This window comes from Gymnoscopelus microlampas (assembly GCF_963454915.1).
Source record: "Gymnoscopelus microlampas genome assembly, chromosome: 23".
In the NCBI taxonomy this organism is placed as follows: Eukaryota; Metazoa; Chordata; class Actinopteri; order Myctophiformes; family Myctophidae; genus Gymnoscopelus; species Gymnoscopelus microlampas.
The window spans coordinates 20,210,568-20,234,660 of record NC_139960.1 but is presented as its reverse complement, the minus strand read 5'-3'; the positions used below and the strand labels follow the sequence as shown (position 1 = coordinate 20,234,660).

Genomic DNA, 24,093 nt, shown 5'->3' with positions numbered 1-24,093 from the left:
CATCTCACGTCCAGTGTGCAGATTATTCATAATGTCGTTTCACAACTACTACAGACCTGGGCTGACGTATAGGCCTGTCGAAGAGCGATTCCGATTCCTAATTAGGTTGTCGTCCACTGTAGTACCGGTGCTTGTAATGTGATCATGTTGGCCATGACACAAATTCTAATCGATGTAATTACCATCTAGGCGCGAATTTCCCACGGCACTGCCTGCCTGCCACTCTGCAGCAGATCTGAGGGGAAAGGGACCCATTACAGTCTTTCTCGCCTTTATAGAACATTTATTTACACAGCCTAGCGTTTAAAGAAGAAAGGCTGCAATAATCATGCTGTCTGCTCGCATCTGTAGCCTGTGCAGCAGGCGAGCCGATCGGAGAAAAGGGCCTGGCTGCTGTAATAACCCTGATTTAGATTTAATTGTATATCATATCTAGGTAACGAAAGCTGTGCTCGTGGTCTCTGTGGTCTCTCTTAAAATGCATCAATATATTAAATTCAGTAATATACGATGAGACCTACCTGCCATCCTGGAGATGCAGCGGTACGGGCGCGTCACGCCTCTCCCACAACCGCGCGGCGCGGAGCGCGCTCCCTGCGAATACAAGAACGCTCGCCCCAAAACACGCTCGCCCGGGTCAAATCCGGCAACTGTTGCCACCTGGTAATATTCCTAAACGTCCTCAGCAATGCCTAAACTAACCTATTCCTAAACGTAACCTCAGCAAAACTATGTCTAACCTAACTTAACCTTATTCGAAACCTAACCACAGTAAAACTATGCTTAACGCCTAACCTTATCCTAAACCTAAGCTCAGTAAAACTATGCCTTAGCGCCTACCTAACCTAACCTTATTCAAACGTAACCTCAGTAAAACGGTGCCAAAACTTAACCTTATCGCTAAACTTAACCTCTGTAAAACTGTGCGTAACCCTACTAATTTCTAACCTTATCCTCAGTAAAACAAATACAAGAATACAAGAACCACTGGGGGCGAGCGGTCCTCGAAAGAAATGGAGCGAGCGTGTTTTGGGGCGAGCTTTCCGGTTACCCTCCCTGCCTGCAAACGAAAGGAGAAAGAAACCTGTCTCTCGATACAAGCATATTAGGCTTATATTCTCCGTTTGGTGCGCTAGTCTGCCTTTCCCTCGCAGTAAGAGGTGTAAAAGGAAAGCCCGTACTCCTCTTCAGGTCATACGTTAATTCATTCATTCTCAGGGTGAAACGTCACCAATCAAGTCCTCTAGACCACTGTTTCCCAAACAGTGGGTCGGGACCCATTTGTGGGTTGAGGAACGTTTTTTTGGGGGGTCACAAGTAAATATCCTCTTATTTTTGGTTTCCTACATTATTTATTTTTTTACATTTTTTATCTAAAATGTTCATGAATTAAAAACTAATCAGACATTTTTCTAAATAGTTTCATAAATAAATGCCAAAAATCCAAGAAATTCCACAATTTCAAAAACAAATGTCTAAGAAGTAGTGAAAATAGCCGATCTACAAGTAGATCTGCTATTTTCACTAGTTTGGGTCACAAGGAGACATCAAATTTCCCTTTTGGGTATCGAGCCAAAACGTTTGTGAACCACTGCAATGGACCGATTGTAGTTTCTACTCATTCGGGGCACATCAGGGTCTCTGTGCCAGTTTATGCCCCGTTCTGTAACAGCCACTGTTGATCATTGCGTATAAATGTACTTAAAACACTTTTTTTTTGGCTCCACACTCCACAGTAAGCTGCACTGTCCACAAAGGCTCGATTTATTCAGAGGATAAAGTGCATAATTTATGCAGAGAATCGATCTCCAACCCTGACAGTCCTCTTTCAAAGTTAATGGCAGAGATGAAGGCTACACTTAGATGGAATGGGCAGGAAGACACAAGTGTGTGTGTGTGCGTGTGCGCGTGGGTGTGCGTGCGTGCGTGTGTGTGTGTGTGTGTGTGTGAGAGAGATAGAGTGAGGGGCCATGGGGGAATGACTTGACTGACAGATAGTCTACTGTATCAACTAATATCACTTATCAGGTGGTTATAAATAAATTACGTTACATTGTATGGATGGATGCAATCTGCTTAGCTGTAAGTTGTAACCTGTAGATGGATATGGCTTATATATTTATAGCAAAAAGATTTTTACAGTTGAAACATCACGTTTTTGTTGCTCAGTTCATAGTGACCTTACAAGCAAATTATTATTTGAATAATAAAGACAACAGACACAGCCTTAATATGTATTTAGTCAAAAAAGGCAAATAGAACTTACTTCCATATCCTCTCGTTGTCAGTGCATTACACTTGAGCCTTCAAATTCTACTGCTTTGATAATATTATAAACAAACAAAAAAGAAAAGTCAGTCACATGTAACAAAACATCAGAAGCGTTATCACGGAAGCATAAAATTAAACAACACGTTTCAGCAAGGTGCTTTCATAAGAGCTCTCTATTGCAAAAGTTGGAGTGTTAATTTAACTCTGAGAATGACCCAACATTTTTTACAGTGCTGTAGGGCTGTGTGTGTGTGTGTGTGTGTGTGTGTGTGTGTGTGTCCGTACTAGCTAATCTTGCAAACCACTTGATGCATCAGCGCCATATTTCATGTAACACTGTAGGCAAAGTAAAATATGTAAATATTTTTCACATATAGTCGATACTTTTGGAAAATCTTAATTTCTTAAAACTAAAATTTCATACTGGAAGTCAAAGGAGGTCAGACTGGGCTGAAACTTTACCAAACTATGGAGACAACGGATGTCATAGTGTGTGTCCGTACTAGCTAATCTTGCAAACCACTTGATGCATCAGCGCCACATTTCATGTAACACTGTAGGCAAAGTAAAATATGTAAATATTTTTCACATATAGTCGATACTTTTGGAAAATCTTAATTTCTTAAAACTAAAATTTCATACTGGAAGTCAAAGGAAACTTTACCAAACTATGGAGACAACGGATGTCATAGTACTGACATCATACGAAGTCCACGGTCCACATGGAAGCCACACCATTAATTAGACCCCATCTTGTTACACCCTCAATAGATAAATTAGCACTCCAGAGTTTACTGCGTGGACACAGGTCCAGTGCAGAGAGGTGTCTGTGTCAAATAAAGGCAAACATCTCTGTCCCTCAACTAGACAGGCAGAGTTAAGGCACTCTTTTATTCCGGGAAGGAAGTGTGTCCTCCTCTACAGAGCGGACGTCAGTTTCTCCACCTCTCTGATGGAGATGAACTTCGGCAGACGCCTCACTTTCCTCTTGGTGTTGTGCTTGAGGTTCCGCTGGTACATGTCTGCAACAAAGAGCGAGGAGAACGGGATAAAGATGCAGAAGGGGAGCAATGCTAAATGGAACAGTTCACCTTTTTTTCAAGATAGTCTCCATGATCTCCATGGCTCCTTACTAATGCTCACTACACTTTAGGACAGTACCATTTCTGTATACACACACACACAACACTCTCTGTATCTGAGGTGGACTGTGAAATCTTGTTTGAAATGACCATCGGTAGGCAGATTTTCAAACAATCCAAACTCAATTTCAACATTCTAACTTTCCGGGAAGAGAAAGGCTGTACAGTAGTTTTAATTGGAAACCCCACTAATGAGGTTATTCCTAGGCAGGTTTCTGAACTGTCCACAGCCTACCTCTGAGACAAAGAGTGTAAAGGCAGAAATGGTACCATCTTATAAAACACATTAGTGAGGACCAATTATATGAAGTTAAGATTTCAAAAAGATGTGTTTTTAATTCTGACGGGTAGGACACCCAACTGGTTGACACGCAGTACTGCCTGAAGCTCATAAGCACAATATCTCCCCTGGCCAGTGGCAAAGTAGGAATTGCCCCTTGGAATGAGAGGTAGAAATTTGGTCTCATGTGGGAGACTCGGGTTCGAATCTCGGGTAGGAAATAAAAGTTTACGAATTGCAGCTTTCACACTGAGTGTCCAAATGGATCTTACGGGTTCATTTGGTTAGATTGGTACACTGTCAAGAGTTACAAATGGAAAAGTTAACACTTAGGATTTCACTGTGTGGCGATCCTTTTCAGTGTAGTTTCTAAATAGGATTCAGTTTCCTGGACCCTGCTGATGGAGCGTGATGGGACAGAACAGAGAGGAGAGCCGTTACCTTGGAAGCTCAGGTAGTACTGGCGGTGGCCTTTCATCACCGTGATCTCAGCTGTGTTATCGGCGACATAAGCCTCCTCCAGATCCCGGGACGTCACTGACGTTAGGCGCTGCTTATCATCCTAACCCAAGAAGAACACAAATTAAAGTCTTTCATTTCTATTACTCATTCTGAAATTGTGGCTGAATTAAAAAAACTTTAATGTTTTATCCGTTTTCATACAGTTTATGCAATACACATTACATGTGATTATTATTATTATGATTATTATTAATCCCCAAGGGGATTCTTTTTTAGCCTTTAATTGACTCCGATAGCAATTGTGCTCGAACCACTTGGCTATGAAGTCACCCCAATCCCTATGGGGATCTTTAATATTACTCGTAGAGGTTTGAGAATTAGGGTTCTCCACAGAATGACAGCCATTGGAGCTTGGTAGGGATGAAGTCTTAACAAAATGACCCACCGGCCGTCCATACTCGACCCAGTTCTCATGGTCGCCCTTGTAGTACCACAGCCACTCAGTGGTCAGGATGTAGTGGGCTGGCTTAGTTACTGAAGAAACTGTGGAGAGACGACGAACCGGGACGGACTCCCGTGTCATGGCCAGGAAGTCCACGGGCCTCGCACCCGGGCTGCCGAGATACCATCAAGAGAATCAGCAACTATTTTTTACTTTCACGTTCATTGATGAGTACATTTTGGGAGGAGGAATTTACATGTCACCTTTGCGTTTTGCGCGGGTCACAGAAGGTACGCTCAATCTCCTCCATGTTCTTCAGATCCCTCCAGCAGTCTCCTTCAAATATCTCCCACTTGTAGGGAAGGTTAAAATGCACACGTACACACTTGTCTAGAAAAAGCATGAAATAACAGGATTTTTTTACTTAAAACATTTGAAATATCTTCTAAGGGGAAATCAGTGAGTGACCCATAGCTTTACAGTATAATCCCAAATGTCGTGTCTCTGCAAACAGCATATAAATATATGATATAGCCACACGCTCATCCATATTTAAAAGTTGATCCTTTGTCGCCACCAAGTGAAATCAAAGGGGACTTGCAATAGTGGGAGTGCAAAGTGGTGCTGATAGTGATTATCATTCAGTGGGAACATTGATTATGCTTTGCATGGGTGGGTTTGGTGCCACCGCAGCCAATCAGAAAAGACTATCCAAAGCAACTGTATAGGGTTAAATAAAAGCTCACCCTGGAATCTACAGTTTTTGCGCATGAAATGTAGGCAGATCTCATTCCTCTCATCTGTCTGAGTGGCAATCCTTGAGAGTGGGTCAGGCATGTTCTCTAACATTCAAATCAAGAGATAACAAGAATACACAAGAAATGAGTGTCATACTATTCTTAATTCTGTTCTTAACAAAAATTCATGAATTCATGAAAAACTCAATTGTGAGACCCATGATGAATTCAATGCTGCTGTATGATGGAGCAAGTGTGAGCATGGGTGATGTTAATAATATGGTTATAATCAGAAGCCTGGCGTCTACAAATATACTTTTAACATGATGTTAATATGATGTTTGACACTACTGTAATTGATTTTCCACAAAGTATATAAAGCAATTCTAAGTAAAGGTCATGTTCCATGTTTCCAAATGTTTCGAATCGCTTTAATTTCCCAATCACTTTAATTTCTCTTTCTAACCCTCTCTCTTCCTCTCCCTAGAGGACAACAGTCTTAGGAAAAAGTGACATTATAGATTTTGTCAGAAAAGTTTTATACTGCATGTCTGTCATACTTTTTCTGACAGAAGAAAGTACACATATCCTGCTATTTGCACCGTATAATCACTTTAATAGTCATGAAGTTTACTTTGGTGTAAACTTTCTCTCTCAGAACCAAAATGCAGATCATCAGTATATATTTTGTACACACCTGATATGGTGAGGTGGTAAATGTTCTGGTAGATGAAAGGCAGGTCATGAATGATGTCCCCACTGAGTCCCCTCTCCTCCAGCATACGGCATCCATGTTGCTCTAAGATGTGTTGCCGCTTGCACTTGTGGCCAAACAGACAATCGCCTTGCACATAGTGCATGCACAAGTGCACCTTGGCACAGTCGTCTCGGAATGTACAGGTGCCATACGGTCCAGTGCCCTTATTGTAGTGAGAACACACCTGCATGAGGGGCACACGTTAACATTAAGGGAGAACCACCTTGGCAACATCTCTGCATGCTGCCACACAATGTCAACATACTGTACTGGACTGTCAGAGGGTTAGGGCAATCAAACAAAAAATAATAAAACCTCACACACTTAAGTGTTCTACTTTACCTCACTGGACACGGACACTTCCCTCAGGCCATACGCACATCAACAGGGTGCTTTTTTTATATTTTCTTTTTTTGTTTGTTTGTTTTCTTTTGATGTTTTAAAAAAGATACAGGTTCTCCCCCAGGTTCCTCAAGGCTTTTCTTCATCCACTTCTTCACCCCATCTGGGCTTTACTTTTTTTTTTTTTTTGTCTTGAATTGGTTTACACTTGAACTACTCTACTAACCACACTATGGACTACAGTATGTCTTTTTTTACTCTTTACTGTAGCGAGTGAAACTGCTTCACATTCACAGGTGCATCATCCAATCAAAGAGGACCGTCATTTCACTGAAGCTGCACTCGTACACCTTACCTCCCGTTCCACAAATAACAGGATGCGCGTTAACTACTCTGGGTTCTTCCCTGTCCAGACAGGTTGAGAAAGAGCAGAAGTGAAAATGAAAGCAAGACCAGCTATAGCACTGACACACTGGCAGATAGAAGCACCACGCCTATCAGCAGAAAAACCTGTAACGCAAAAACGTCCCACATTTAAATTGAGATCACATTGGATAACAAGAAAATGTGTTTCAATAATGAATTGATTTATTCCCTTTGAGGACACACTGTATGTCCAGCTTGGGGGTATCTACAAGGGAAGCAGCTGCCAAACTTTGAAAAACAAATGTTTTTTGGAATTAAAATGCAAGTGTCTTGTGTGTATGTGTGTGAGGTGTGGGTTAGGTGGGGTTACCTCGGGCAGCAGGCTGGGGTCATTCTGCAGCAGCAGTAGGAACAGGTCATCCTCACTCAGCTCATGCAAAGTGCACTCTCTCAGCAAAGGATAGTTGTGATCTGAACGTACATCATGGGAGAACTTGCATGGCTTCCTACAGAGAACAAAGATATAAGGTGATCATCACTATTGTCTACTCTCTAGACAATGCATTACGTTTCATAACTAAACAGGTACACAGTAAAACATTATCAGGGTTAATGTATCCATTTGAAATTTTAATGACTAAGAAGGCGTTATTTCAACCAATCTGTCAAGACATTATAATAACTAGCACATCTGCAGTGGTTATAGATGGTCTCCCTAATCAACAGCTAGCTTTTACTTTACACCATCCTGACTCCTGAGCTGAATGCGAAATATGTTAGGCCTGCTGGCAGAAAAATCTGCTCTTAACTGAGTGTAGCAGAATTCTATAGTGTGTAGCCGCAGGGAGGGAGGCTGCTGTCACTAGACATTCATACATGTGACAGCGTTGCCATGTCGACAGCCCAAACATTTAGCCTTTGATCAAGACTATTATGGATGTATTTTAATCGAGTCTGACTTTTACTTTCGTATCTACGATAGTCTTGGCCTGCACCCCCCAGTGCGTCCTGCACTTTCACCAGTAAAGCCTGTACTTCTCCCTATATATACAAAAAGATATATAAGGTGCTTACCCGGTTGCGCCAAATGTTAACTAGCGGTCCGGACTCTTTATGCAATGTATTAGTCCGTATTTTTCAATATAGAAGTGTTTTAATCCCGTCTGTGTCGGATTCTGCCGGCAGTTCCCTGTATTCCTCAATGGGCGGTAGTGACGGGGCGCTTCCGGTGAAAGCCAGAATTGCACTCAATGTAAACAGGAAGTAAACGAGGGGGAAATGGCGTTCAGCCACAGACGGGATTAAAACACATATCTATTGAAAAATACGGACTAATACATTGCACAAAGACTCCGCAGCGCTAGTTAACATTTGGGGCAATCGGGTAAGCATATTATATATACATCTTCTGTACATTTACGGAGAAGTACGGGCTTAAGTGCAGGACGCACTGGGGGGTGCTAGCCAACACTATCGTAGATACGAAAGTAAAAGTCAGACTCGATTAAATACATCTATGATGGTCTTGATCCAAGACTACCAATCCGTTAACTTGCCTTCCTTTCCCATATCTGCAGTTCCCATAAACGAAATATCTGCACAAGTGCAGATTCTGACAATCGGTACAGTCTTGTTTGGAGTAACTCCTGCACAGTCGCAGGGACGTCTTGGCCACAATGGCACAGTCGGTGGTACCCCATTCTTCCTCCTGGCTCTTCTTCACCACCAAGAAGCGAGGACACTGCTTCACTATGTAGCAGAAGAACTCGTCCTCGGTGATGTCGAAGCGCTGGAAGACCCGCCTGTGGAGCTGGACCAGAGGCATGGAGCCTTTGTTGCTGCACAGGACACTGGTGGCATAGTGAATGATTCTAGCATAGCTATTAGACATTTTACTGTCTGGGTCTGGGAGCCACACACAGCGGAAGTGGGTCCCGTGTTGCCAGGTCTGCTTGTTATAAGTGACTTTGGGCTTGTTTTTTCTGTAAAGTTGGTTGCTTTTGGCTTGTTTCTGAAGTGTAGTTGCTTATTTAGGCTTGCTTCCAAAAATATTTTCATGAAAACGTTTTGTGCCAAGGAGCATTTGTGTCTAGAATGTTTTAAAAATGTTCCAAATATTCCACATTTTATTGCAGGGTTTTTGAAAATAGCAGATCTACAATTAAGCTCACAGTGTGTCGCATACGGACGTGTTGTGAGCTTGCTTGTAGATCATCTAGTTTCAAATAGCAGGACGCATATAGGTTTAAAGTGCTCGTGTGTTTTATTTTGGCATTATTGTATATTATTGTTTTGATGAATTGAACATTCAATGGCGTAGTGCTTTCTTGGGTTTATCCTTTTAGCATCCCTAAGTTGTATAAAACTGTACCTCTGATCTTTTTTTGCAAACTGTTAATAAAGAATTCAATCAATCAGTGTGACCTAAATTGCTTCTTTTGGGCTTGTTTTCGTAGACCTGGTTGCTTATTTCTCTCACACAACCTGGCAACACTGGAAGTGGGTCCAACCATGGGTTGTTATTATTATACGGTAGACTGGGTCGGTCGCAACCATATACAGTAAAACATAGGTCGTCACACATACACTGTGGTGGGTAAAGATGATTTCCCCCCATTTGTCTAATGTCTGCTGCCTAACTATGGATAATTATAAAGCAGGACGATTATTGGCGTGATATAAAATACGGCTCACATTATTAAATATGATAAGTAAAGGCAAGTTTAGAGATTTTGAGAAATTGTTTCACCCCTGAACCCACTTCAACACACGGGGGCAGCAGAGAGACGTTTTTAACTCGTTGCAAATTAGGCCGAGCTCGCAGCACTGAGCGGTACCAGTGTTGCCATGTCCGCTTATTATAAGCGACTTTGGGCTTTCCCCCCCCTGTAAAGTTTCTTGTAAATATTGGTTAGTTGCGGGTTGCGTTTTTTTTGTCTTGTTTTTAAAGTGTGGTTGTTTATTTGGGCGTGTTACCTAAATGTTGTTTAAACAAGGGTTTCTGAAACATTTTCAAACCAAGGACCCCCAAATTAATATGCCCACAGACCCCAACTGAACATATTTTGTGCCAGCGACCCCCTGTCCACATTCCACATACAATATTTTTGTTGAATTACTTAAAAGACTATTCCAAATGTTTCACCTTTTTCAAGATTTGGTTTGTGATGCGTTGTGAGCTTGAGCTTGTGGACTTGTTTTCCCAGACCTGGTTGCTTATTTCTCTCACACAATCTGTCAACGCTGAATGGTTCTCTTCACTTGCCGTAGTGTTGACATCATGGGGTAGTCAACATGGCGTCTTCTGTTTAGCAGTCCAGTACATGACATTTATCTAGCTAGTTTTGTGAATAACTTTACACATTGTCGTTTTAGTAACATCGAGACTGACGATTTGCTGACATAATTATACGTGCAAGATTAAATAATGAGGTCTGATCGTCGTTGTGCAGATAATCATCATCAGTGTCGTGAAACTGGTATTGAGGGAGGATGGAGTAGACTCTTCTTCACATCAGAGTGATCAGACTAAAGTCAACTTGACTTGAGTTGTTTTATCATCAGAGTTGGTTCGTTTTGAAGACATTCCTTTGATCCTGGCCGGGTCGGCTGCATTTCTGGATTAGTAAAACAAAAAACGTTTTTTCTTCTTTTTTTTTGTATGTACCACTTTTATGAACAAAAAAAAGGTAGTTTTTATTTATTTATTTTTAAACAAACAAAAACTGTTGTTGTGGTGGCCACTGACTTATGAACAGTGGTGTAAGTACATTTACTCAAGTACTGTGCTTATGTACCATTTTGAGGTATTGTTTACTTTACTGGAGTATTTCCAGTTTTCAGCACTTTTACTTCTACTCCATACATCTCAGAGGCTTTTTACTCCACTACAATACTTTCAAAACTTTCGTTAATATAGTTACTTTTTAGATTTTGATTAGTATCGCAGAATACCCAGGGGGCAAACCCCCCCTTTTTTTGGAAACCTGCATTTGCCCTGCCATCAAAGGTTGGCCACCAGAAATAATATCTATGACCCAGTAGGATCACAACCTATATGGACAACCCGGTAATTTTTTTGCTGGAAATCCAATATGGCCGCCTCAATATTGGCCCCTATCAGAAAATAGCTTTGGCGATAACTTTTGAACCAGATGGGCTAGAAATGCAAACTTGGTGTCTATTTCATGGTTTCAGAGCATGTGAAACTCAATGGAATACTTATTTTTATGATTAGGTGTGTCTGGACCTTTACTTTGCATATTTCCAAGATGGACTCCACCCGTAAATGAGTTTTACTATGACTTTTACAGTGACAGCTAACTGTTATGGCAAAAGGTCTGCTTTTTAAGCAATATGAACACATTTGGTCAGTTTGAGCTTTCATTTCTATGTTGTCAATATGGCTGCAGTCATAAATAATGTATGGTATTACATTTTTGCTCAGATTCTATCTATAGTTGTGGGGATGATTGCAGTGAAAAATCTGAGAAAAAGCCCACAATGTATCTTATGTATCATTTTAATAAACTAACTATAATATAAACAGACACATGCACACTCCAAGACTTGCCAAAAACTTCAACTTTAGGGCTATACAAATTAACATAGTGGTATGCATTCAAGTAACATAACAAAATATAGACTACTTAGTGACAAACAGAGTAAAAGCGGATTTGAGGTTGCCTACAAAAGGTTCATTTTGACCTCTATGGTGCTGTCTTGCCTGCTTCTAAAGCCAATGATACTATGGTACAATGCTATTCACCATCACTGTTGTCACGTGTTGCACTGATCCTGCTGCATCGTGTCTCCAGTCCCTGGCAACGGCATCCTAAGTAGCATGGAATTTCCTTCTTTGCACAGGAACAGTTTTTCTGGCAGCCTTTGATACAGCTGCATGATATTGCCTTGTTCATTGACACAGCCCAGGCTGGCTCGGTAGATGCAAGGGGGACTGCATTGCTAGCACTGAGAGACCATCCATACTCTGCGAAAGAGGGAATATCCGGCTTGGCGATGTGTGCATATTTATCTATTATGGTTGCTAGAGCAGCTCTTCTCAGGTGCAGGTCAAAGGCATTCTCTGTCGGGGGCAGCAGCTTTAAGAGGGTTGATCTATTATTGAGGAACTTGTACACTCTAAGCTTACTCAGGTCAAAATCCTCCGGGTGGTCCGCTTTGGATGTATATACAGCAATTGTGAGGTCTTGTGCTTGATTGATGACGTCATCTGAGAGGGAATCAGAAGAGTTTTCACCAAACTCCTCAAGTGCAGGGAGATCCAGACACATGCTGGCCTTGAACCATGCCTTCTTCCCAGTGAAGAAGGGATAGCTGGTGGTATCTCTGCCACTTAAACTATGGATAAAGGGCAGGGCACGACACCGTGCGAGCCCCAGTGCTGATACCATTTGATGGATAGGAAGGTATGATTTTTGCTCTGTTCTCACCCACAGCTCTGGAAGGCATCTGAGATGGGTTGCTTTATAGTAAAGGCACATGATGATGATGTCTGTGTCATTGGCATGGATGACAACTCTGTCAACTTTGTCATTCTGGACACTGTACAGGGTGTGGAGTATTATTCTTGTATCAGCCTCCTGTTGTGTGGATTCTAGTGCAGGGACATCTTCAATAGACCCCTCCTTGATCACCACACTCATTGTCTCTTCTTTAAACCCCCCACCCAGGTAAAGATGTGTTGGACCAAGGGCCGACTTAAGTTTCTCATTTTCACACCATTCGTCACAGAGGAAACTCAATAGGTTTGCCTTGTTAGCTGACACAGCAAAAAACTCCCGAGGATCTGGAGCTGTGTAATGCATACTGACTTCATATTCTTTGGAAGGTTTTGGTTGAGCATATCTGTGTTCTTGCTCAGCTGTCTTAAGACTAGGTCCACTGTACCGGTCACAACAGAAGTGAATGATCTCTGTGCCAGCAGGCACATCATTCAACAGCAGACGTTGGTATCGTTCAGCGATTGTTCCAAATGCTTCACCTTTCAGGAACGACCAATGGCGTATGGCATACATGGCATCAATAACTACTGCTGTTTTTCTGTCTTCTGTAGGCAGGTCAGGGATGCATGCAACTTTGGTCTCCTCTTTCAGGACCTTCACAAGGCTTGCCTTGGTACCTGTTCTCATCCTGCCATCTTCCTGGAAGAGGGAAGGGGGGGAAGTCACTCCACTCGTGGTTGCCTATAAAGTCAACAAGGTTGAGTTCTCCACCACTGGCTATGATTTGGGTCATGCGCAGGAGGGCAGTAATTTCATTGCTCTTGCCAGGTGCTGAGGTTTTCCCCTTCGATTCTTTGGATTTTGTGTTTTGAGTATGGAAAGTGTTAAGCTTCATTATGCTTGTCTTCTTCTGATCACTGGACAGTGATTCACGCAGTGCCTTCAGACCCAGTTTGTTCACACTCATCAAGTCGTCCTTGACTGTGGAATCAGCACACTGTCCTGTAGATATGTTGATCATGGATGATGTGCTCACTGTAAATGGGTTAGTCTCCACTGCTGCCATGACCTTGACTACCATCTCTGCATCCCGGGTTACACGACTCTGACCAGACTCATGGTGTGGGTTGGAGGAGTGGAGGTGGAGCATAGACTTGAGCTCTGCAGAGACAGCTGCAGTGGGTGTTTTTGTGTAGACCCATTTTGTCCGGGCAGCAGGGCTGAGTGTAATGCCATCCAGACCGCTTGCTTCCTTGGCATCAGCATTATAGGTCTGCTCCAGTAGCATGTCAAAAGCAACACTGTTGTGGCTGCCATCTGCTCGTCTGCCAACAAATACACCTGCCATCAGTGCTTCATGTACCTCTGAAGCTGTTTCTGGTAGTTTCTTCATCTCAGCCAAATACAGAGGTAAAGATTGCTGCCCGTACTTGTAGTGGCCTGCTGCAGTGAGGTAGGGTAGCATTCTTGCTGATTCACAGAGATGTCCTGTCCAGTCACCTTCCCGATCGTAGTAGATAAACCTTTGGAGAATATCTGACATCTCCAGGAAGGTTGCCCAGAGGACTGCAGTTGGTTGCCCATTCAATGATTCCTGAAAAAGCAGCAGCTGCTCTCCTAGGACTGCCATCTCTGGACGCCTCACCTGTATAGCAATGCAGTCCCCCTTGCATCTACCGAGCCAGCCTGGCCTGTGTCAATGAACAAGGCAATATCATGCAGCTGTATCAAAGGCTGCCAGAAAAACTGTTCCTGTGCAAAGAAGGAAATTCCATGCTAGGAGGCCGTTGCCAGGGACTGGAGACACGATGCAGCAGGATCAGTGCAACACGTGACAACAGTGACGGTGAATAGCATTGTACCATAGTATCATTGGCTTTAGAAGCAGGCAAGACAGCACCATAGAGGTCAAAATGAACCTTTTGTAGGCAACCTCAAATCCGCTTTTACTCTGTTTGTCACTAAGTAGTCTATATTTTGTTATGTTACTTGAATGCATACCACTATGTTAATTTGTATAGCCCTAAAGTTGAAGTTTTTGGCAAGTCCTGGAGTGTGCATGTGTCTGTTTTTTATTGTAGTTAGTTTATTAAAATGATACATAAGATACATTGTGGCCTTTTTCTCAGATTTTTCACTGCAATCATCCCCACAACTATAGATAGAATCTGAGCAAAAATGTAATACCATACATTATTTATGACTGCAGCCATATTGACAACATAGAAATGAAAGCTCAAACTGACCAAATGTGTTCATATTGCTTAAAAAGCAGACTTTTTGCCATAACAGTTAGCTGTCACTGTAAAGGTCATAGTAAAACTCATTTTCGGGTGGCGTCCATCTTGGAAATATGCAAAGTAAAGGTCCAGACACACCTAATCATAAAAATAAGTATTCCATTGAGTTTCTCATGCTCTGAAACCATGAAATAGACACCAAGTTTGCATTTCTAGCCCATCTGGTTCAAAAGTTATCGCCAAAGCTATTTTCTGATAGGGGCCAATATTGAGGCGGCCATATTGGATTTCCAGCAAAAAATTGACCGGGTTGTCCATATAGGTTGTGATCCTACTGGGTCATAGATATTATTTCTGGTGGCCAACCTTTGATGGCAGGGCAAATGCAGCACACCCCCCTTTGCCCCCTGGGTAGAACATACAGTAACCACTTTAGCCCTATATACATTTCGGCCATTGAAAACAGCAGATCTACAAGCTCACAATGCGTTGCATTGAGAGCTTGTAGATCTGATATATACTTACTGTATATACTTAGATATAAAAAAGATATACTTTTGAAATCTTGTGAAATGGGAGATTCTGCATAATGAGTACTTTAACTTTTGGTACTTAAAGTACATTTTGATGCCAATACTTCTGTACTTTTACTCAAAGAAAATGTTGAATATCCGACTTTTACTTGTAACAGAGTATTTGTAAATTGCAGTATTGATACTTTTACTTAAGTAACAAATGTGAATACTGTTTCCACCACTGCTTATGAAGTTATGACGACAGAGGCCGCCGGGCGGGAAGAGGAGCTGCGGCCCGTCCCAAGGGAACGGGCCATCCTGGAGAGCTTCTTCACGCAGCTCGGGATGTTCTCCTTCGACCGGGCCAAGGACTACGTGGAGAAGGAGAAGGACAACAGCAACAAGAGTGCAGGAGCCATCTGGACGGCTCTGCTGGCTGCCCTGGCTCACCTGGCCGCGGCGGAGAAGGCTTACCACAACATGACATTCCTTGGACAAAAACTAGGTATCTGACTTCTAGGTATCTGCACAACATGCCATTCCTGGGACAAAAACTAGGTATCTGCACAACATGACATTCCTGGGACGAAACTGGGTAGTGTATCTATATATATATATAAAAGCCACTGTGTTCCTTTTTCCCCTTTAAAAAAAAAGCTGCAATCCGTAATTTGTTTGTCAAACTCGGGATTCTAACCCGGGTCTCCCGCTTGAGACCAAATTTGTACCACCACCAGGAACAAATTGCACTAATGAGCTTCAGCTTACTTGTCAGCCATTAGGTGTCGCGAGTCGACACCAGGGTCTACATTTTACTGCATTTGTGCTGTACCATACAGATGAGCATTTTTATTCATTACAATAAGTCAGCAAATAAGTTCCGCACCTTTAACTTGGAGAATGTATAAATGGAATGGACCCGTTTACACTCTCAGAGCCAGAGGATTAAGTAACAGTGAGGATTTTTGCTATGTACCACCTGTCTGGTGTTGTTTATCTCATCACCTTGCCACAGAGGAGATTCAGGAGAACATACTGTGTAGATATAACGCAAAATCCTAACTGTGCATTAAGAATTTGTATACGTGTACTTTATTTATGTTGCCAACTCAGTCTGGTAGCAATATATATTTCTAACAACAGATGGCGTTAGTGCACGTGGATGATACACTGTCAACCATTTTCATCTGATAATACAATACTCCCCTTCTCTCTCTCTCTGTGTGTGTGTGTGTGTGTGTGTGTGTGTGTGTGTGTGTGTGTGTGTGTGTGTGTGTGTGTGTGTGTGTGTGTGTGTGTGTGTGTGTGTGTGTGTGTGTGTGTGTGTGTGTGTGTGTGTGTGTGTGTGTGTGTGTGTGTGTGTGTGTGTGTGTGTGAGAGAGAGAGAGAGAGAAAGTGATTTATAACTTGTTTGTGTTTAAAAAAAAAAAATATCTTTATTTATAGTAGAGATGGACAGGAAACAGGGGAAGAGACATGCAGCAAAGAAGGGAAACAGGGCCCGGATGGTTTGCGTAACCGTCTGGGCACCTAGGCTGGTAATCCCGATCCCGGCGACCTTTGCTGTGTGCCACCCATCCCTCAGCCCATCTCTCCCCCTATTTCCTTTCAATATCTTTAAAAAAAAAGAAGAAGGGTAACGGGACTCGAACCTGCGATGCACTGTCAGGCTACATTTGAGCCTAAGTGCCCGGACCACTAGGCCAGCGATCCGGCCCGAAAAAGTGACATGTTGATCATTAAGTAACTAACCACTACTCTCCTTGCAGGTGGGCAGTCATTCTTTAGCCGCAAGGACTCCATCCGTACGATCTACACCTCCCTTTACAATGAGCTGCGGAAAGTTGTGACAATGGGACGCCACTCCCAGCCAGGCTCCGCCCCCTACCTGGAAGACCTGCTGTCACACCTATCAGAGCAGCTGTGCCACTTCACCCAGGCTCGCATGGAGATGGCTGACCTGTTCGAAAAGATGCACTCGCTAGGGAGCCAGAAGAACATCAACTCGGATGAACTGGTCACTACCCTAGACGCTGTGCTTCAGAAATACAGCTCTAGGTGTGTGTGTGTGTGTGTGTGTGTGTGTGTGTGTGTGTGTGTGTGTGTGTGTGTGTGTGTGTGTGTGTGTGTGTGTGTGTGTGTGTGTGTGTGTGTGTGTTTGTTGTTGTTGTTGTTTTAGCTGGTGTAATCTGGATCTGTGGACATCTTTTGATGAATCTAAATATATTACTATTATATTTGTCGATTTGGGAGAGAGCTGATTAAGACATACTGTTAACCCATTAAGACCTGAGACCGATTCTACTAAATGTCTTCTAAATCCTTTTCTTTTTTTTTGGAAAAACCTATGTTGCTGTCAGTGGTTCTCAAAGTTTTTCATGTCAAGGACTCCCAAAATTATATGTATTTGGCCGCGGACTCCCATCTCAAAATATTTTGTTCCAGGCACCGCCCCAGAAGCAAAGATTTGAGTTACAAATGTTCGCTTTAAAAACATATACATTCAAAGATTTGCACAAAGTTTTACTATTTTTCAAAAATAGCAGATCTACAAGCTCGTAGCGTGGCACTCGGTGCCGCACTATAAACTTGTATATCTGCTATTTTTGAATAGCCAAAGAAATCTGAAATGACACAGATGCGTTCCCGGTTAAAGGAAGGGAGACCGTGAGGTGGGTGCAGGAAGTCTTTTCTGCTGACTCCAGCAAGGGTCAGACTTTGCTAAACCAAAATAGCCATACCCTTTGCATGGTTGAGCAATGAAATAAATTGCAGCAGGTCACAGTCTGACAACACACCACACATCACTGAGTTGGCAGTGCAGTGAGGGGTGAAGGTGATATGCTCTGCTAGCAGCCATCAGGCCAGGGGGAAATAATCAGCAGATCGAGCAACTATATAGATGGCTGTTCCGCGGCCATCAGCTATGCTAGCATATTATTCCACAACAGTGAGTGAAACGACGGTTGGTTTTTGGTCGCTCTAAATTAGGGCAGCCACCGCCGCAACAGTTGTCTGGCTTTTGCTGTAATACTTACACCCAATTCCTTCTATCCAGATTCCACCACCCAATCCTGGGACGAGTGGAGGAGGGCTTCCAGACGGAGGTAGACGTGGTGACCCAGTTACTGCGCTGCCAGGCAGAGGTCTCGGAGTGGCGTTTCCTGCCTGCCCTGCTCAACCTGCATGGTGCCAACTCCAAGCTCACTGCATGGGGGCAGCTCTTCCAGCGGCAGAAAGAGACCCGCAAGCACCTCTTCGGAGGCCAGTCTCAGAAGGCCGTGCAGCCGCCTCACCTCTACTTGTGGCTGCAGCGCTTCCACGCCGCTCTCCTGGCCAAGTTCAGCTTCTACTTCCACGAGGCGCTGAGCCGACAGACGGCATCGGCCGACATGAGGGCCCTGACGGCCCGCACCACATCCGACTACCACGGCAAGATCTGCTCCTTCATCCGTAAGCATGACGCCAACAATGTGTCCCTGGTGTTTGACAATCAGGGCTCAGATAGTTTCCAGGGCCACGGATACCACCACCCTCAGTCGTACCGCGAGGCGCCCAAAGGCGTGGAGCAGTTCCCCGCCGTGGTGTCCCTGCCCTCTGGAGAGCGACCACTCACACACTGGCCCAACGTCATCATGATGATGGGAGACCGTGCCTCCGAGCTGAACACTCTGGACAAGGTGGTGCACTTCTACGACGATAAGGTCCAGAGCACTTACTACCTGACGCGGCCCGAGCCCCACTTCACCCTGGTGGTCATCTTCGATGGCAGAAAGTCTGAGAAGGATTCACATATTACCGCCTTCCTGCAGGAGATCTCGGGCTCGCTGCGTAACTCCAAACCTTTCAGCACCCTCAAGCCCGGCTCCAAGGGCTGAGCTGCTGTTTGAGCAACATCTGATCTGAATAGTACACAGTGTGTATGCACAAAGTGATGATTAACCATAGGGTGAGGAATGGTTATCCCTTAAAGGACAACTTTGTTTTTTTACAACCAAGGTTTATATTTTAGCTTGTAATTAAAGTAAATAAAACATAAGTGTTATTTTTTTTTCATTTACTGCTTTCTATAGTTTTAGCAATTTCCGCAATATTTTTTACAGTGGGCGGGGGCATTCTGTCGGGTGGCTAAGTCTTTTTTTTTTTAACAATAACCCGGCGTTTTCTTCATTATTATTTACAGTAGCTCTTCTAGCCCCCAATAACTCACATCTGGCCATCAAAGACCACAGGACCTTTTTTATTGTGTAAAAAATACATATTTAGCCATCGGACAGAATGCCCCCGCCCACTGTAAAAAAAGATTGCGAAAATTGCTAAAACTATAGAAAGCAGTAAATGAAAAAATAAACAACACTCATCTTTTATTTACTTTAATTACAAGCTAAAATATAAACCTTGGCTGTAAAAAAACAAAGTTGTCCTTTAAGTGTAACCATTTCTTACTGGAATTGAACATACTTGAATATGGTTGATCTGTTCTTTTGAAATCTGCATTTGATTTAGCTTTTTATTTGACTTCAACCTGCGATTTAACTATTATTTAACATCGTGAAATGTTGTTTTGACAAACCTGTTCCAGACCAAAGTGATCGCTTCTTAGCCTTCCCAAAAAGAACTTACAGGTTCAGATTCTCAGACTTAAGACATGACAGCCAACCCTGTTAAGGATACGCTGCTAGTACTGAAAATCCTAAGCCTATGACATTGGAATTTTAATTTTGCAGTGTTTACTATTTTAACCATGTTTTGTTTTATTTGTAAATATAGTTTTTGCTGTGCTTGCCACTGTGTAAGGAAATAAAAGTTTTGAGAAATAATTGTACAATTTGCCCTTAATTCCCCCCATGCATAAATGTCATACATATGACCATTGAATGAGCTGTTTTGTGAGAATAAATATATTTACAATACTTGCACACATGACCAGAGTACCTTCACTGGTCTAGTAAATATTTTATAAATATACATGTATATAATATACCAGAGTACCTCCAGAGGCCTAGTCAAAAGCACTTACATCTACTTAAGCCTGATTTATTCTTCATAAGACCATGCCGTGCGCTTAAAATAGGCAATCTACAAGCTCGCGTCTGTGAAGCGTTGAGCTTTTCAGAGGGCTATTTGTGGCGCGCGACACTGTTGTTTGACGGAGCATAAATTAAGCATTACCGTACATGCCCCCTCAGTAACTTGTGCATGAGCAAGTAGAGTGTTCAGTCAGCCTAGCTTAGCTATGCGCAGTCAACCGTAGGAAACTTTTTTCATAAAAGGGAACCTCCAGATAATGGCCACAAATGTAACTGCAACATCCTGCATTGCATTTTGCTCTCCTGTCTCTCTTCAATACTACAACAAGAAAAAACTAGACGGTCGCAATTCTGGGAAATTGCAAAGTGTGGTTGCGCCGACGCCGGTCGCCGGGACTCGAGTGATACGCCGGGAGGAATACCCTCGAAGGTCGCGAGACGTGCGATTCGAATTCGGTGCCGATCGGATCCCGCGTTCGTGATACGTGCCGTTTCGATTTTAAGAAATAGGCCCTTCCCACTAAAGAAATAGGCCCCTCCCACAAATGTAACGGGCCAATTGTATTGTCACGTCACTCCTGAGATCACTCGCGTTTCATTTTGAGAGGATTGATCCCCCTAAAAATCATGTTTTTGCATCGAACGGTTACGCTTTGCGCATTTATCCCTATCGATCAAAGTAGAAATGCTTTTGGGGATTCGTTGAGTAAACCACCCTCGACATGTGATTCAAATTTGGGATCGATTGGACGTTTCGTTCGGGATTTTTGGCATTTTTTGTAAAATGGGCCCCTCCCACTAACTTTGGAAGCCAATTACGGACGAACGGTAAGGACTATCAAAATGCCGTTTGGATATGTTTATCGCTAGAGTCCAGAGATTATGTGTACCGATCTTTGTGAAATTTGGATAAAATACGTGGGAGGAGGAGGAAAAAGTGTGTTTTGAAGAAAATTCAAAATGGCGGAAAATCTATCCAGACGCAAATGGGCGTGGCCTATATGGGGAGCTGCGTCATGACCCAAGGAATCCAGGGGAAAAGATGTTTTGATTCGACGACGTACGGTTCAAGAGTTAAAGGACAAAACGTAAAGTGGGCTGTTATAGCGCCACCATGAGGTTGGTGTAATTATTTTTTAAATAATTTTGCACTGGACTATGAACCTCCCCTCCAAGTCTTGTAACTCTAGTCCTTACGGTTTCTGAGTTTTTTCATTTTCCCATTAAAGTGGATGGGGACATTTAATGCACTAATAAATCAATATCAATTAAACTATATATCCGATCTCTTAGCATAGTACAAGCCCTGGATTCCCGATGAAGCCGGTGATTTTGACATATGACACGAGTGTGGGAAAAAAAACTGTGGGAGAAATAGCGCCATGAAATAAAGTTTATCTAGAAATGAAGAATAAACATCATCTATTACTATTCGGGCAACCACACTAAATATGAAATGCTCACAAAAGATTAAAAAAAAACATTGCCACCAAATTTGCGCTCTTGAATGTTAATTTATTCAGGTTATTTATAATAAATACAACACCGATACAATCCATTTGGCTATATGAGCTCATCTTCAGGAAGCTCAGTTTTCAAATACAGCAACACTAAACGGACGAAACCATTTCCTTTATTATCAAACACATTCAAAGAAACCTCCCTTTTAGTTAAAATGCACCAACATGTTATGATGCTACATGCCAAGTACACAATCCTATACATCAAAGTGCAATGTCACAATGGGTTAACGCTAGAATTCATAATTCAGTTATCTACTAAACACTTCATGATTATTTCATTCGGAGTGCTGCTGCTCTTCATTCAGGACATGCGTGAGTGGATTCACAACTACCCAAAAAGGATAAAAAAGGCACTTTCACATACATACATACCAACAAACAAACAAACACACACACACACACACACACACACACACACACACACACACACACACACAAAGATGTGCATCCGTAGCCCATCTCAGCAACTCATATCCCATAGCGCATCACTCTTACATTAGTTCCTAGCCCAGTTGGAGGCCACATTCAGTGTGCTGTTCAAGTGTTTTTTGGGCATTTTACACACAGAGCCCCACCCTGTTAGCTTACTGTGAATTTAAGGTTAACTAGTGACTTCAGTGTAACAACCAGGTAAACCAATATTTACACACACACAAAAAAAACTACTGTAAGTGGCATGCTTTTTACACCAGTGCACTTCCCCAACTTTTACGTGTTCTGGCACTCAAGGCAGGTATGAATAATCTATCAACTACCACTGTTCTAGTGTATGCATTTACAAGTGAACAGAACGAGGGCAGGCAGGACACACACACACACACACACACACACACACACACACACACACACACACACACACACACACACACACACACACACACACACACACACACACACACACACACACACACACACACACACACACACACACACACACACACACACACACACACACACAAAAGGAAATCATACACTCACCCCATTCCAGAAAAAAAAACGTAGTTCCGTCCCAGCTTCCAGCTCCCTCCACCAAATCTTTACACCCTGTTTGAAACACCGGCCTGGGTATGTGGGTGTCCTCAGAACACAAAAAGGCTGTTAAGACTTAGTGAGTGTTAGTGTCACCACAGTGACACAACAGCTCACCGAACATTCAATAAGATGGTTGAACAGTCATTAAAATACTGGAAACATTCAATAAATAGCGGAGCATTGGTTAAATAACTTGTGAGTTTCCGTTTTTTTTTCTTAATTTTTTCTTGTCACTGACTACCCCAAGAGGCTTGGTTTGAGGCATAGTGAGTTTAGCAGCTGAACCAAGAGAAATAAATAGAAAAAACAAATAAAAAGAGTCACTCAAGATGTCTGCCTCCCCATTCCACACTGTGTGAACCATCCTGGCCTCCCAAAATGGATGTCTTCACCCTGCAGTGTCCTCCTTTCTGTGGCTTTGAACCAATCAAATCACTCATTACAGATACAGCAGCCAATCATAATACATTAAGAATACAGCAGCCTTTCGCGACAGGCTCCTCGAATTAACGGACGCCTATCGTTATGACGGTACAGCCAACGTTCACATCACTGAAAACTACATTTCACTGGAGCCAAACTACACTCCCCACGTATCTGACTATATATCTCTTAAACAGGACAGGATACTCTGCCATGGCTGTCCTTTATTCTTCTCTCTATCAGCAGTTCTTTTAGCTAACCTTTGATAAATGCTTCAATACATGGAGAAAGTAAACTCCTACACACCAAGAGAGTACACACCAACCTGACAACACATAAATATCATGGCATATCATATCATAGATCATGTCATATATTATATTTTTATTACTACAGTAAAACCCTTTTTCTCTGTCCTACCGTTTCTACCCTTATGTTGATTATAAACAGTAAGCAGTACCCTGATCTCCTCTTCTGGCCCATTTTTGGCCCGGGTCGGCCTGATTTTGGCCTGGTTTGGCTCACATGGTGCAAGATTTGTCCAGAGGCGGGGGCAGAGGTGGGGTGCTGCTCTTCGGCGGAACCATGGGCTTGGGCCTTAGGGCAGGGGGGCGCAGAGGAGCCCCCATGCGGGCGACGGCCACAGGCTTAAAGGAGCCCAGGGTGTCAGGGGAGGGGTTGCTTTGCCTGGGAGGTCCAGGAGGTGGCCCAGGGAGGGGGCTCATGGGGCTCAGGGGGCTAAGGGGACTCGGGGTGCCAGGCGTGCCAGGAGTCCCAGGGGTTCCAGGGGTGCCTGGGGTGCTGGGCGTGCTGTGGGGGCTGGGCGACTCGGAGGAGCAAGTGGTGACGGGACCGTTTTTCACCTGCTCAAGAGTGTCTAGCACTACGTCAGGTGCCGGTCTGCAGCCCTGCCGCTCAAGCTGCCGCAGCTCTCCCAAAGCGACACTCATTGTCTCCTCTATGTCCTGCACAGACACAGAGATGAGGAGGTTCAGAAGGAGCAGGATGAGAAAACAGAAAGAAGAGACGTGATGAACTGCATATATAATTTATAAATACATCTTCT

The 24,093-nt window shown here is 43.1% G+C and overlaps 3 protein-coding genes across 5 annotated transcripts in view; 1 reads left to right on the top strand and 2 right to left on the bottom strand.

Moving 5' to 3' along the window:
* Positions 1-2,222: 2,222 nt before the first annotated feature.
* On the bottom strand, positions 2,223-8,717 carry parp12b (poly (ADP-ribose) polymerase family, member 12b). The gene is made up of 8 exons (XM_084049851.1): positions 8,352-8,717; positions 7,170-7,301; positions 6,032-6,275; positions 5,344-5,439; positions 4,861-4,987; positions 4,601-4,769; positions 4,135-4,255; positions 2,223-3,293 (listed from the first exon to the last, which is right to left on the bottom strand). The coding sequence occupies exons 1-8, from the start codon at positions 8,688-8,690 to the stop codon at positions 3,190-3,192; spliced, it is 1,332 nt and encodes a 443-aa protein (XP_083905977.1). The 5' UTR covers positions 8,691-8,717; the 3' UTR covers positions 2,223-3,189.
* A 1,377-nt stretch (positions 8,718-10,094) lies between these two features.
* LOC311039799 (KICSTOR subunit 2-like) lies at positions 10,095-19,896 on the top strand (the record flags this gene model as incomplete). 3 transcript variants are annotated; one of them, XM_084049785.1, is made up of 4 exons in its annotated part: positions 10,095-10,458; positions 15,273-15,524; positions 16,789-17,077; positions 18,078-19,896. In XM_084049785.1, 3 exons carry the CDS (start codon positions 15,275-15,277, stop codon positions 18,895-18,897), a joined length of 1,359 nt encoding a protein of 452 aa, XP_083905911.1. In that variant the 3' UTR covers positions 18,898-19,896. The 3 variants fall into 3 exon arrangements, with proteins under 3 accessions (XP_083905911.1, XP_083905910.1, XP_083905912.1); XM_084049784.1 differs by having other exon boundaries at positions 10,095-10,488; XM_084049786.1 differs by lacking the exons at positions 10,095-10,458; positions 15,273-15,524 and adding an exon at positions 15,553-15,577.
* Positions 19,897-23,548: 3,652 nt separating this feature from the next.
* The window catches only part of LOC311039647 (SLIT-ROBO Rho GTPase-activating protein 1-like), a gene marked incomplete at its 3' end in the record, with an annotated part of 27,252 nt that continues 26,707 nt past the window's right edge, over positions 23,549-24,093 (bottom strand). Inside the window, exon 23 of the mRNA XM_084049584.1 lies at positions 23,549-23,992. Coding sequence (XP_083905710.1) covers positions 23,549-23,992 — 444 coding nt within the window. The remainder of the gene's footprint in view (positions 23,993-24,093) is intronic.